At 32.7% G+C, this 13,189-nt stretch overlaps 1 protein-coding gene across 1 annotated transcript; it reads left to right on the top strand.

Annotated features, from left to right (window-relative positions):
- The first annotated feature begins 1,782 nt into the window (after positions 1 to 1,782).
- On the top strand, positions 1,783 to 4,484 carry LOC107828236 (serine/threonine-protein kinase D6PK-like). Its single transcript, XM_016655518.2, has 2 exons — positions 1,783 to 2,853; positions 3,471 to 4,484. Exons 1-2 carry the CDS (start codon positions 2,138 to 2,140, stop codon positions 4,342 to 4,344), a joined length of 1,590 nt encoding a protein of 529 aa, XP_016511004.2. The 5' UTR covers positions 1,783 to 2,137; the 3' UTR covers positions 4,345 to 4,484.
- The last annotated feature ends 8,705 nt before the right edge of the window (positions 4,485 to 13,189 follow it).

Raw genomic sequence — 13,189 nt, 5'->3', positions numbered from 1 at the left:
ATTTCCTTCTGTCCTTATAGCTCTGAATCACCCTAGGATATGGTTCGACTGTCAAATCCTAATAGGCGACCAACTATGTGTTCATGTCAAATATAATCGACCATTGAATAACCTAAGAAACTCTTTTCTTCTTTTATTCAATTGCCCTGGCCAAGGTCTTAGTTTGGTCGTTTATAATTCATGATAACATAGAGCTTAAACTCATTACCAAGAGTTGACAGATTCCATCTTGATCAATCACTCATTCTACAAGTATTTAATTGTACCCAATATCTTTTCAACTATCGCCCTAGGGCCATAGGTGTCTAGTATCAAAGCACAATAAATAACTTGTTAATTACTATGACGATCTCAGGTCAAAGGAAACTCTTACTTCACATTCTTCAAGAAAATATCCTATTGGCAGTTTATGATAATTCTAACCATTAAAAATTATCCAATGAGTCGGTTCAATGATCATATCTCCATATGCATCATCTATCTATGTGATTTAGTTAATGAGATCAACTAATTTTTATTTCATAAAGACAATTACATAAATATTGATCTAACCGGATTACTAATGTCCAAATTAATAATCTTACGATCAAGATCAAATTTAGATTAAATTATAAGAAACTTTACTCTCATTATCATGATCTCCATCACGATGATAAGTCTCATAATTTAATCAAGGACCTTATCAAATTAATCAAGCAATTAGTAATAACTATAATAAAAGAATATCAAATGCCATATATTTTTGTAATATATAACGTTCACAAAAATATATTCAAATCATCAAATATGAGATTGGATAGGGCATATCTACTATATTTCTAACAATATGAACTTACTAGTAGGATTAATGATATTTGAATTGAAACAATATGTATTGAACATAGTTGGGACTTCAATTTTTTCGTGGTCAAATTGGTACTGAAAACTAGTTCCTTCTGGATCTTTAAATTGCCAATAAGTTCTAAGAAATATTTAAATTTTGGATAACTGAGATTCAAAATTGCTGACTAGGTCTTATTGATTAGCAACCTAACCAATCCACCCTATCTATCACTTTTTTATTATTATTTTTTTGTTGTTGTTATTTTCTTAAAGAAAAAAGCAGTTTAGTGCACTGATTCTTAAAAAGGGATCGTCGATATTAGTTTCATTATATGCAATTTTATCTTATATTTTCGCAAGAAACCATTTTACTATTTGAACGCATGAAAATAATAATTATTGATTCTCGACAAAATTGGGAACAAGTAAATATAAGAGTATCTATATTTATCGAATGAACTGGTAAATATTCAATTACTAGTAGGATGAATATTATTTGAATTATTGTTACTGAAAACTAGTTCCTTCTGCATGCTAAATCTTATGTATGTCAATACAATTCAGAGAAGTATTCAAATTTATGGGGACTGAGATTATCTTGGCACTATAAACTATTACCTCCCCGGGGCGAAGCTGTGTTGGCCCAAGGGTGATCAATTAACTACATATCTACGAAAAATTATATTATGTATAAGATAAAATATTACTTGTTATTGATTAAAATAAACTTTGAACACCCTTACATAACACACTGGCAAAGGGTGTTCAAAATTTAAACATCTTTATTGAATTCCTGGTTTCGCCATTGACCCGCCCAAAAAAAATACTCAAGAGAAATCGAAGAAGACCTAATTGGCCCACATTGCACTTTATGTGCAACAAGAAGTGACAGACTTAGGTAATATGGCATTAAAAATTGTGGGTTGGGTTGTTTATGTTTATAAAAATGTGATAGGCTTTTGCATCCTTGTTACTCCCAACACAAACACACAAATCGCTGTATTAAATAGAGTGGGTGTATATTTAACTGTAACTGGTCCTATATATTTTGTCTCAAGCTGTTTGATTTCTAGGAGTGTGTAAATATATGACTACTCATTCAAATTTGAATACTCTTTTGAGTCCTTATATGCACAGGTTTTAGTATATTCTCTTTCATTTCTCTTTTGACTACCTCGGCGTCACCAAAACCCCATTTGACCACCATTCATTTTCCCTCCTTTTGCCAAATTCTTTAGGCTTTAAACCCCAAATCTCATTTCTACTTCTTTCAGTCATTTCATCAAACAGGTGTCTTTCGTCCCTATAGTCAGTCATGAATAATAGAGGAGAAGCCAATAATAGCATAGACACTGAGCCCACTTCTCTCAAGGTCAGTTTCCAAGACCTTAGTATTAGCAATACTAACAGTACTAGCATTGATTTTTGTAGTACTAGCTTTACCCTATCTGAGAATAATAGCATAGGCAGTAAACTGAGTTCTGATGGTGGTTTTGAAGGGAAAAAAATGGAATCTTTGAATGTTGAATTGGAAAAGGCTGTTGAATATGTTGACAGTGAGAATACCAGTTTTAGTTCAGTTAGTTATTGTAACAGTGCTGACCCAAATGAGGCTAGTTTCAGGGGCATTTGTGCATCAAAACCTCACAAGGGTAACGATATTCGGTGGGATGCAATACAATATGTGAAAGGGAAAAATGGAGAGTTGGGCTTGGCCCATTTTAGGCTTTTGAAAAAACTGGGATTTGGTGATATAGGGAGCGTTTATTTGGCGGAGCTAAGGGGGATGGGTTGCTTGTTTGCAATGAAAGTAATGGACAAAGGGATGTTAGCTGGGCGGAAGAAGGTGATGAGAGCTCAAACTGAGAGGGAAATTTTGGGCTTGTTAGACCATCCGTTCCTCCCAACCCTTTATTCACATTTCGAGACAGAGAAGTTTTCGTGTTTGCTGATGGAGTTCTGTAGTGGGGGAGATCTTCATTTGCTCAGGCAGCGCCAGCCCGGCAAGCATTTTACAGAACAAGCTGCAAGGTTTGTCTTTTATTCTAGTTTCTGGATTTTTCAACTGTGTAGTTGCCAATTTGACTGCATATGTATCAAAATTTTCAATTTTTACTTGTTCCTTTGTTTCTCATAGTACTACCATTGGTATCTGGATTAAGTGTGTTATGTCGCTAGATGCTGTTTGATAAACTTAGTGCTCTGTTGCTAGTCACTTCATCACCGGTCTGACTTGCTGATTTTCCTTGAGTTCCCTGTGCAGCGTGTGTTACATTGGAGTTTTAATGGCAATTGCTCATTATTTTCAATCTTTTGTGTCCCCGGTTTCAAATCCCAGGAATGCAGATTGTTAAACACCTCCACTTAGTGTTAGCCACTGTTGAAGCATTAGGTTATACACTCTGCTTTCATCAAATCCATGAAAAATTGGAAATTCAGAATCTTGTAATTATATTCGAAATATTTAAGCATGGTCTATAGTATGATATTGGTCTGAGATGAATGTAAATGGGGAACATGGTCTATTCTTACTGGACCTTAATGCCATGCAACTTTGCATTTTATTTGGTCTCATTTTGGTATTAAACTTCCAATTTTCTGTCTATTTGAAGTCTCATAAAGAGTTTGTTTCCTTTTCCTGGTGTCAGGTTTTATGTATCAGAGGTGTTGCTCGCCCTTGAGTATTTACACATGATGGGAGTTGTATACAGAGATTTAAAGCCTGAAAATGTTTTGGTTAGGGAAGATGGCCATATAATGCTTTCAGATTTTGATCTATCGTTGAGATGTTGTGTTAGTCCCACTCTTCTAAGATCCAGTGATGAGCCATCTTGTGCTATCTCTTCATACTGTATCCAGCCATCATGCATTGATCCAGCGTGCAAATTACCTGTCTGTGTAGAGCCTTCATGCTTTCAACCTTCGTGTTTTAAGCCTCGTCTCCTCAACCAAAAAACAACCAAAATGAGAGATGATCGTGCACCTGTGGTGTCTGCTGGTTCACTTCCTGTGCTGGTCGCAGAGCCAACTGCAGCTCGATCGATGTCCTTTGTTGGAACCCATGAATATTTAGCCCCAGAAATAATTAGAGGAGATGGTCATGGTAGTGCTGTTGATTGGTGGACATTTGGCATTTTCCTGTACGAGTTACTCCACGGGAAGACACCATTTAAAGGCAATGGAAACAGAGAGACATTATTTAACGTTGTTGGTCAACCTCTAAAGTTTCCTGAGGGATCGACAGTTAGTTTTGCTGCAAAAGATTTGATCCGAGGTCTACTTATGAAGGATCCTCAAAAAAGACTAGGATTTAAAAGAGGTGCTACGGAGATCAAACAACATCCTTTTTTTGAAAGCGTTAACTGGGCTCTCATTCGAAGTACTCATCCTCCAGAGATTCCTAAACCAGTTGATCTTACATTTTTTAAACAATCCTGCAAGTCATCGTCTTATGCAAACGAGAAGGCTGCTTCTGATTCGGATAGGTCATCTGGTCCTTACTTAGATTTTGAATTTTTCTGAATAAATTTTGGAGGGTGCATTTGTAGGTGTCATTCTTGATGCAACTAAATGACCATCTTTGATGTTCATTTTGGTCAGAAAGTAATTTATTTCACTTTACAATTATGTTTTCTTTATTACATGCCAGAAGTATACAAGAAGTCTCCCACCAACTTTCTTCTTTTAACTGCTTTCCAATAGAAACATACAAAAAGATAAAGGAATTGGAATCTCCTGAAAATGGTTTTCCTTTTCATGTTAAATACTTTCAGTAAAGTGAAAGGAATATAAAAGTAGCAGAGAATACCTTTTCTATTCATTGTTTCATTCTGTTAATTAGATACTCGTTGATGACCCTCCGTTTGAGGTGGTGAAACCACACTTTTCAGGACACACTTTAACAGAGGCTATCTTTGTCTTGAACAAGGACAACACAAGGACTTTTCCTATAAAAACATCTTCTGCAGTTTATATAAAGCAACTTCAGCATGTGGACAAATGATGATAAAGTTTTCTTTTGTTACAAATTTTTGCAGTGTTGAGTCAGTGTCGTTTTCCACCTTATATGTCAGCGTTGCTTTGACTGAGGATGCTAAAAGGGGGGGCTTATTTTGGGTATTTTCTTTCTTTCTTTCCATACTGTACTTGAAAAAAAGAGGAAACTTGGGTGTATTTGGTACGAGGGAAAATATTTTTTAATTTTCTTATGTTTGATTGACTTAAATGTTTTGAAAAATATTTTTCTCATGAGCTTATTTTCCTCCAATATTTTTCAAAAAAAAAAGAAAAAGATTTTCCAAAACTCTTTTTCAACCTTCTCCACCTTATTCCTTATCCCCACCGACCCACTCCCAACCACTCTTACCCACCCACCCCCACACCCCAACCTCGCCCACCACCCACCATAAATAGAAGTATTATTAAGAGTATTTTCTTTTCATGATGTAAAAAAAATATTTTATTTCGTTTCAACAAAACGAGTACTTTCTTTTCATGACGTATAATAACATTTTCTTTCATTTCAACAAAACGAGTACTTTCTTTTCATGATGTAGAAAAAATATTTGTTTTCTATTCAACAAACTAAGTATTTTCTTTTCATTTCATGATGTAGAAAAAATATTTTCTTTCATTCAACAAACTGAGTAATTTCTTTTATTTTGTAGAAAGGATGCTTTCTTTTTCAACAAAATAAAGTATTTTCCTTTTATGTGATCATATTATGTGATCTTGTACATCCATATTATTCCGGCTCCACTTAGCTATAATTCAAAAATTAGCTCATAAGGCGAAAGGTTGCGGACTGTCAACTAGTTCTAGTATATTTGACTGACACCATATGTTTGGACCCGTCTAACTTTGATTTTAAAATCCAGCTCATCAGGTAAAAGATTGCAGATTGCTTATAAGCTGTTCATTAGAAAATTGATGCTGAAAAAAAGATAAAGAGATGGAACGATCATCTATGCCGAAAGTAGGGAGTTCAAATCGAGCTGAAAAACTGCACCAAAACGAAAAGTCAAATTAAACCGACAAAAAAACCCGATTAGATTTGATTTGATTTGGTTTGACATTGAGTTAAAAAACCCGAACCAAACCAATATACAAATATATAAGTTTTATATATATATATATATATATATATATATATATATACTTTTAAGACTTTATATTGAATTTTCTTTAAAAAATATCTAGAAATATTTGGGATCCTCTCATGGGATGCAATATTTAATAAAACTATGAATTGCATTTATTTTTATTTACTTTAAATTATGGCTCGTATCGCTTTCTTATCAAGTGTTATTGAAATACGTTAATTATCTCTTTGTTCTTCAATATTCACATGTCAAAATTTCTTATATCTTTTTCGAATTTGAAGCGGTATTTCGATAATTTAAAATTAAATAGAACATATCATTATTTAGGTATCATATTGATTTTTATGTTTAATTATTAAATTAGGTTAACTTTGAAAGCGTACATCAATGAAAAATACTTGTTAGACAACTAAGAAAATAACTATCATGTGTTACTAAAGAGATTCTCCTATAAGAATATTTTAATAGATTATATGTTTGTCAATTTTTTAAATTTTTAGTAAACATATATTCACTTATCAAAATATTATTTATAACTCTCACAAAGTTAGATTAAAATAATATTCATGTAACAAAAAAAACCCGAAAAATCGGACAAAACCAAACCAATCCAAACCGATGATATAGCGGTTTGGTTTAGTTTTGATAAAATCCGAACCAACCCAGTCCATGTACACCCCTAGCCAAAAAAATTCCATTATAATGCCAATCATGAATCCGAAAAATTTATTCTTGTGTGCATACAACAGGCCATAAAATGTCAGCTACATCTTGGATATGGCTCCATGATAAATCCTTATTGTTCCTACCTTTAATGACTCTTATTGATCGACGTAGCAATCTCATTAATATTGTAATATTGCTTTTCGAACTTTTAGAACTTTGATGGCTATGTTCAACATTAAAATGTAGAAAGAAGCATCTACAGATTGTTCAAGGGTGAAATCTGACAAATACTGGCGGATTCGTCAAAGATGGTTATAGAATATGCTCCACGACGAGTCAATTTTTTTAATTAACATCATAGCATCTTATTGAGATGGAATTTACAAGAATATTGTGGTCCTAAAAACCCACAAACTGCTTCTGAACTTTTTTTTTTTTTATAGTTTAATAATAATTAATAAGCTACATCCTCCGGTCCTTTTTATTTGTTATTTAAGTTTTGGCATTATTCTTAAAAACCAATGTGATAAAATTAGTTATATGTTATGGAATAAAAGCAATTTAGTAAAACATGAACAAGAAATAAAAGCAATTTAGTAAAACATGAACAAGAAATAGAGATAGAGAGAAGGAAGAGATTTTCTTCTTCAATTGTGTGTATTTTCTTATCTATTACAAAGCCTTTATATAGGCATGAAAAGTGAAGAAAATATGTCATGGAATATGTCATTGAACATAGAAAATATGTCATTGAATATGTCATTAACCATTTGAGAGAAAGATCATGGAGGAAGAGTAGACATCCACCATATTTTGATTTTTATCATAACACTCCCCCTTGGATGTCCATAAATAATGTGCCTCGTTAAAACCTTATTAGGAAAAAATCCTAATGAAGGAAAAAGAGTACACATATTTAGAAATACGCCTTTTGGTTGCCTCGTTAAAAACCTTGCAAGGAAAACCCAATGGGACAAAACCTTGTAAGGAAAAAAGAGTACAACGCGTATTAACTCCCCTGATGAGATCATCAGTTCACATCGTTGAGCCTTCGTATCCCAATCTTGTACACTAGTTTCTTGAAGGTTGACGCCGGTAGATATTTGGTGAACAAATCAGCCATATTATCACTTGAACGGATCCGTTGCACATTAATATCACTATTCTTTTGAAGATTATGTGTGAACAATAATTTAGGTGAAATGTGCTTTGTCCTAACTCCTTTATGAATCCTCCCTTTAATTGGGCTATGCATGTTGTATTTTCTTCATACAAAACTGTGGGTAGTTTATCACACTTCAAACCACATTTGTCTCGAATAAGATGTATAGTAGACCTCAACCATACACATTCTCGACTTGCTTCATGAATAGCAATTATCTCAGCATGATTAGAAGAAGTACCCACGATTGATTGCTTAGTCGATCGCCAAGATATGACAGTGCCACACATGTAAACACATAACATGTTTGAGATCAAGTCTTATGTTTGTCAGATAAATACTCCACATTGACATAACCAACAAGATCGGTATTGCAATCATTGCCATAAAATAAGCTCACATCGGTAATCCTCCTTAGATAACGCAATGTGTGCTTGATTTTATTCCAATTTCTCCTTGAGCGGAGCTATATCTTGCTAAGACATTAACTGAAAAAGTTATGTCATGCCTTGTAGTGTTAGCAAGATATATTAGCGCACCAATTGCATTAAGATATGGTACTTTAGGACCAAGAAGCGCTTCATTATTTTCATGAGGTCGGAGTGGATCTTTATTTATATCGAGTAATCTCACAACCATCGGGGTACTTAATGGATGTGCTTTATCCACATAGAAGCTCTTTAAAATCTTTTTAGTGTATGCTGATTGAAGGACAAAAATTCTATCTTTCATATATTCAATTTGTAGACCAAGACAAAATTTTGTCTTTCCAAGATCTTTCATTCCAAATTCTTTCTTTAAACAGTCTACTGCTTTAGGAAGCTCTCCGGGAGTTCTAATGATATTTGAATCATCAACATACATGGCGATTATAACAAATTCAAATCCATATCCTTTTATAAGGACACAAGGATAAATTGAATTATTCTTATACCCTTCTTTCAACAAGTACTCTCTCGGGCAATTATACCACATGCGCCCTGATTGTTTCAATCCGTATAAGGATTTTTGAAGCTTTATTTAATAAATTTCTTGGAAACCTTAATATGTTCCAAGACAATTTAAATCTTTCAATGATATCCACTATACGCATATCAAGTTTTTCATATATTGCCAGATTAAAACCTGAAGTGACTATATCCACTATAAGAGAACATGTCTTCATATATTCAATGTGGGGATATTTACTAATTTTTTTGTGCCACAAGTCGTCTTTATGTCTATCAACTTGAACCTTTCGCACAATAACACATTTATACCTCAATTGACTTTATACTTTCAGGTGTTGGATTATCCGTCCAACTTCACATTTTTCAAGTGAAGTCAATTTCATTGCGTATTTTTTATTTGGCCAATCTTTTATCCGTCCAAATTTCATGACAGATTTGATCTCAAGATCCTCGTCAATATTAATCATATTGAGCGCCACATTATATTAACAATATTGTCGACAATCATTTTATGTCAGTTCCATTATTACCCAATAACGACATAACTTATTGAGATCTCTTTATTTCATTATTTTCAGGTACCTGAGCCTCTCCCATGAGGTCTTATGAAGTGTTATGTCGTGGTGCTCTTCTAGGGCACTTGCCTCCTTATTATGACCATTTTGAATATTTGCCCCTCTCCTTCTTCAAGGAGTTTTATCTTTGGAACCGATTGGTCTGTTACACTTCATGCGTGCCATAGACTCTGTCCCTCATGGACTTTATTCTATTTGGAGCATTAGCAGCTGAAATATGACATTTAGCTTTGGGTCAGCAAATGCGTCTGGCAATAATTTGTAAATGAATTATCACTTGAACTTCAAGATTATATTTTCTTGTGCGAGGATCTATATGTATTCATAATAATTCATTTCACGTATCACTTTCTCAGCTGCCCATTTTCTCTCCCTAATGTTGGAATCACCAACACATTTCCCAACCATCTTTGGGAACTCATCTTTGTGCATTTTGGTGGCATAATTAAATCATATAGCACATCCATATTTCAATATAGAAATTATTTGGTTCCTAACCCTGAACCGATTGTGATAGGGAGAAATTTTTATAACTTGGCTAGATGCGTACAAGTGCTGCTGTATATTAAATAATAAATCTCATACCAAATTTTATTTTTGGGAGTTTTGTTCTCATAACCAATGATTTAGCTATAATTGGAGGCATATAATTTCTGCTAAACCAACTTGGATTTAAACTAGTATTATTAAGATAAATCATCATAATTTATATTCTGGAATTGTGCTCTAATAATTTGAGCAAGCAATCTTGCAAAAACCAAACTGCAAGTTGATAACAAATGCACATGTGACCATAAAATAAATGCATCTATTAAAATCATATTATAGTAAACGGTCCACATGGCAGGTGACTGGGCCCATATATTTATCACCTTTTATTCGTTCGAGAAATTAAGGGATTCAATCCCAACCTTAATGGTATATCATGAGAATAAGCAGCACAGGAGAATTCTTAAAGAATCTTCTATTCTTCAATATATGTCAATATAATTCTTAATTAATTTTTCGCATCATAATTGAACAGAGATGGTCAACCGGTCATGCCAATTTAATATTTGTTTTAGTAAACCTCTAGTTTACTTGTGGCATATGATTCCAGCATCATGCTTATATTTGTGTAGTACAAATAGAAAGAAGATCGGGTAGCGTTTCATATTTACCCGGTATGATTATAGAAATATGAAGATATTCAATCTTCCTTTCATTTATAGTCTCAATATGCCAATCACTTTGACTTATATATTTGAAACTCAAAAAGTTTCTTTTGAGACTTTACAATATCAATGTCATGAATAATTTTATTCATCAGGATAGTAACAAATTAGTTTTTTCGGAGTTCTTAACAACTTTTGTACAACAAGATATTTTATCATACCATTCATATGGTAAATGTCTCCTTCACGGAGAAAATTATATCATAATAAATTATCATGGTCAGAATTATCATAAGCAAAATCATTTCTTGCTTTAATTTTGCCTTTAATAACTTTTATAAGGCATGACAAAATAATATTTGGCATATCATATGTACGCGACCAATGACATATTCATGTAACCACACAATAATATTTATTCTCTTTATTTTACTCAAACCTCCCTTAGAGGTGAGTTGTGTGGCATTCATATAATCATGAATTGCATATCTTTATTCATTAGTTTTATCACATATTGCCATATTCAACTTTAGGAATGGGTTTGCATTCTTAATGCTTATCACAAGTCACATTCTCTTCAAGGAATGGATCATAATCAGCGACGTGCTTTATTATTTTCATACCAATTTGATGGTAAGCATTGCCTTCACATTTTGAAGGACTATTTTGAGAACCCTTATTGTTCTCCTTTTATAATCATAGTGATGATTATTATTATTTTGATATTTGGAACGCCCACGTTCATTGTTCAACTACTTGTCTTCATTGAAACTTATTATGCATTGTTATCACATTCACTTCAAGAATGGAGCAAATCAAGTGGATAATTTTTATGCCTTTTCATGAAAAATATATTATTTTTCTTTAGTCATCATTATCATTAATATGGTACATTGGGACTCAAACCCAATGTCTTACCAATATAAAGGCATGTTTGGCCATAATAAATTGGGACTCAAACCCAACTCTTATCATTATGGAGCATCAGGACTTGATCCCGATATCTTACCCTCAATCAATGGCATAATAGGCTAAACAATATTGAGATTGATTCTCAAGCCTTAATTTCAATCACATGCCAAGAAAGTTATACACAACTAATTTGCAACTTAGCAAATCAAATTTGCTTTCTTAAATAAGTGTACAAATCTCAAATCAGCGTAAAGCTTTATTAATTATTTGTAGCATCTATATGAAATACAATTGTTTGTAGTCAGAATATTTCTTCTAAATTCTATTAGAGTTTAAGAGGATCATAAAATCATTGTCATAATATTTATTGAGTCTCTCTCAAAAATATTGTTGTTTTCGGGGTATACCCTACCTATTGGATTTGATTTAACGTCATGACTTTCCTTCACTCAATTCAACCAAGCAATTAGTGAATAAATTTATCAAAAGTACACCTAACACATATATAGTAGCAATACATAAATTCAGCGTTTATATTACCTGAAAAGTGACATTATAGGTAACAACTTACCAGTTGTAGCTTGTGCATCATTCATATAAAATACTTAAAAATGGTAAGTCAGTAGCAAGCATCAAGTAGGTCATGGATACTCAAAAATACCTCTTCTAGTAGTCATACTAATCATTGTTTGCTTTCAAATGATACAACCATAAATTATGAAGTATACTTTCAACTAGCTGGTTTGTTTTCCAAATATCAAAGAAGTAATTAATCAACCTAGATAAAGATGTGAAGTATTTCTTGTTTTCTTCAAGACGATTTATGCTTTTAATCAGTATGACCAATTTTATTTTAGTTTTTATTCCTTTTTTTTGTACTATATGCAAGTGTAAAAATCCAAAAGGAAAAAAAAATATTCATCCAAGTAAAAGAAAATGTTTAAAGCGGCAGGACAGATTGAAGATAGTTAACACATAAATATGCATAGGACAATTTATATAAAATATCCTTGGTTACCATGACATGCATCATATCAACAATTAACTGCTACTATGATTTTCACATATAGAACTTCGAAAATTTTATTCCATTCATGTGATATAAAAGATGTAATATTAATATGTGCTTATGCAATACAAGTGTAGTACGAAGTTGTGTGCATATGAGATTTTAAAGGAATGACAAGTATAAGATAATCATACCTTCTTACATTTCATTACTTACCATATGTAATTTCTCTTTACATTTAACCATGTGATGATATGTATGGCTTCTAATTGTAATCTTTCTGGATGTAGGAAAAATTTTGTAGATATATATATACAATGTGATAAAATTAGTTATATGTTATGGAATAAAAGCAATTTAGTAAAACATGAACAAGAAATAAAAGCAATTTAGTAAAACATGAACAAGAAATAGAGATAGAGAGAAGGAAGAGATTTTCTTCTTCAATTGTGTGTATTTTCTTATCTATTACAAAGCCTTTATATAGGCATGAAAAGTGAAGAAAATATGTCATGGAATATGTCATTGAACATAGAAAATATGTCATTGAATATGTCATTAACCATTTGAGAGAAAGATCATGGAGGAAGAGTAGACATCCACCATATTTTGATTTTTATCATAACATTATAGAGGTTATTTGACTAAATTACTTTATCTCTTCCTTAAATGAGTAATTATATTATGCTTAGCAACCAGAGGCGAATCAAATATTTGAAGTTTATGGATCCTATAGCGACCAAAGTTGTATCCAGTGTAGAAATTATGGGTTCAACCAGGGGCGGATTTAATGGGAGGGGGTGGTTCACGTGAACCAATCCTCCTTTCCCTAAACCT

The sequence above is a fragment of the Nicotiana tabacum genome, chromosome 3, assembly GCF_000715075.1.
Source record: "Nicotiana tabacum cultivar K326 chromosome 3, ASM71507v2, whole genome shotgun sequence".
Classification (NCBI taxonomy): Eukaryota; Viridiplantae; Streptophyta; class Magnoliopsida; order Solanales; family Solanaceae; genus Nicotiana; species Nicotiana tabacum.
This window is presented reverse-complemented; position numbering and strand designations above follow the sequence as displayed.

Coding starts and splice junctions, on each gene's coding strand:
- LOC107828236 (XM_016655518.2), top strand. CDS start 2,138: ATGAATAATAGAGGAGAAGCCAATAATAGCATAGACACTGAGCCCACT. Junction 2,854..3,470: donor TTTACAGAACAAGCTGCAAG/GTTTGTCTTTTA, acceptor TCCTGGTGTCAG/GTTTTATGTATCAGAGGTGT.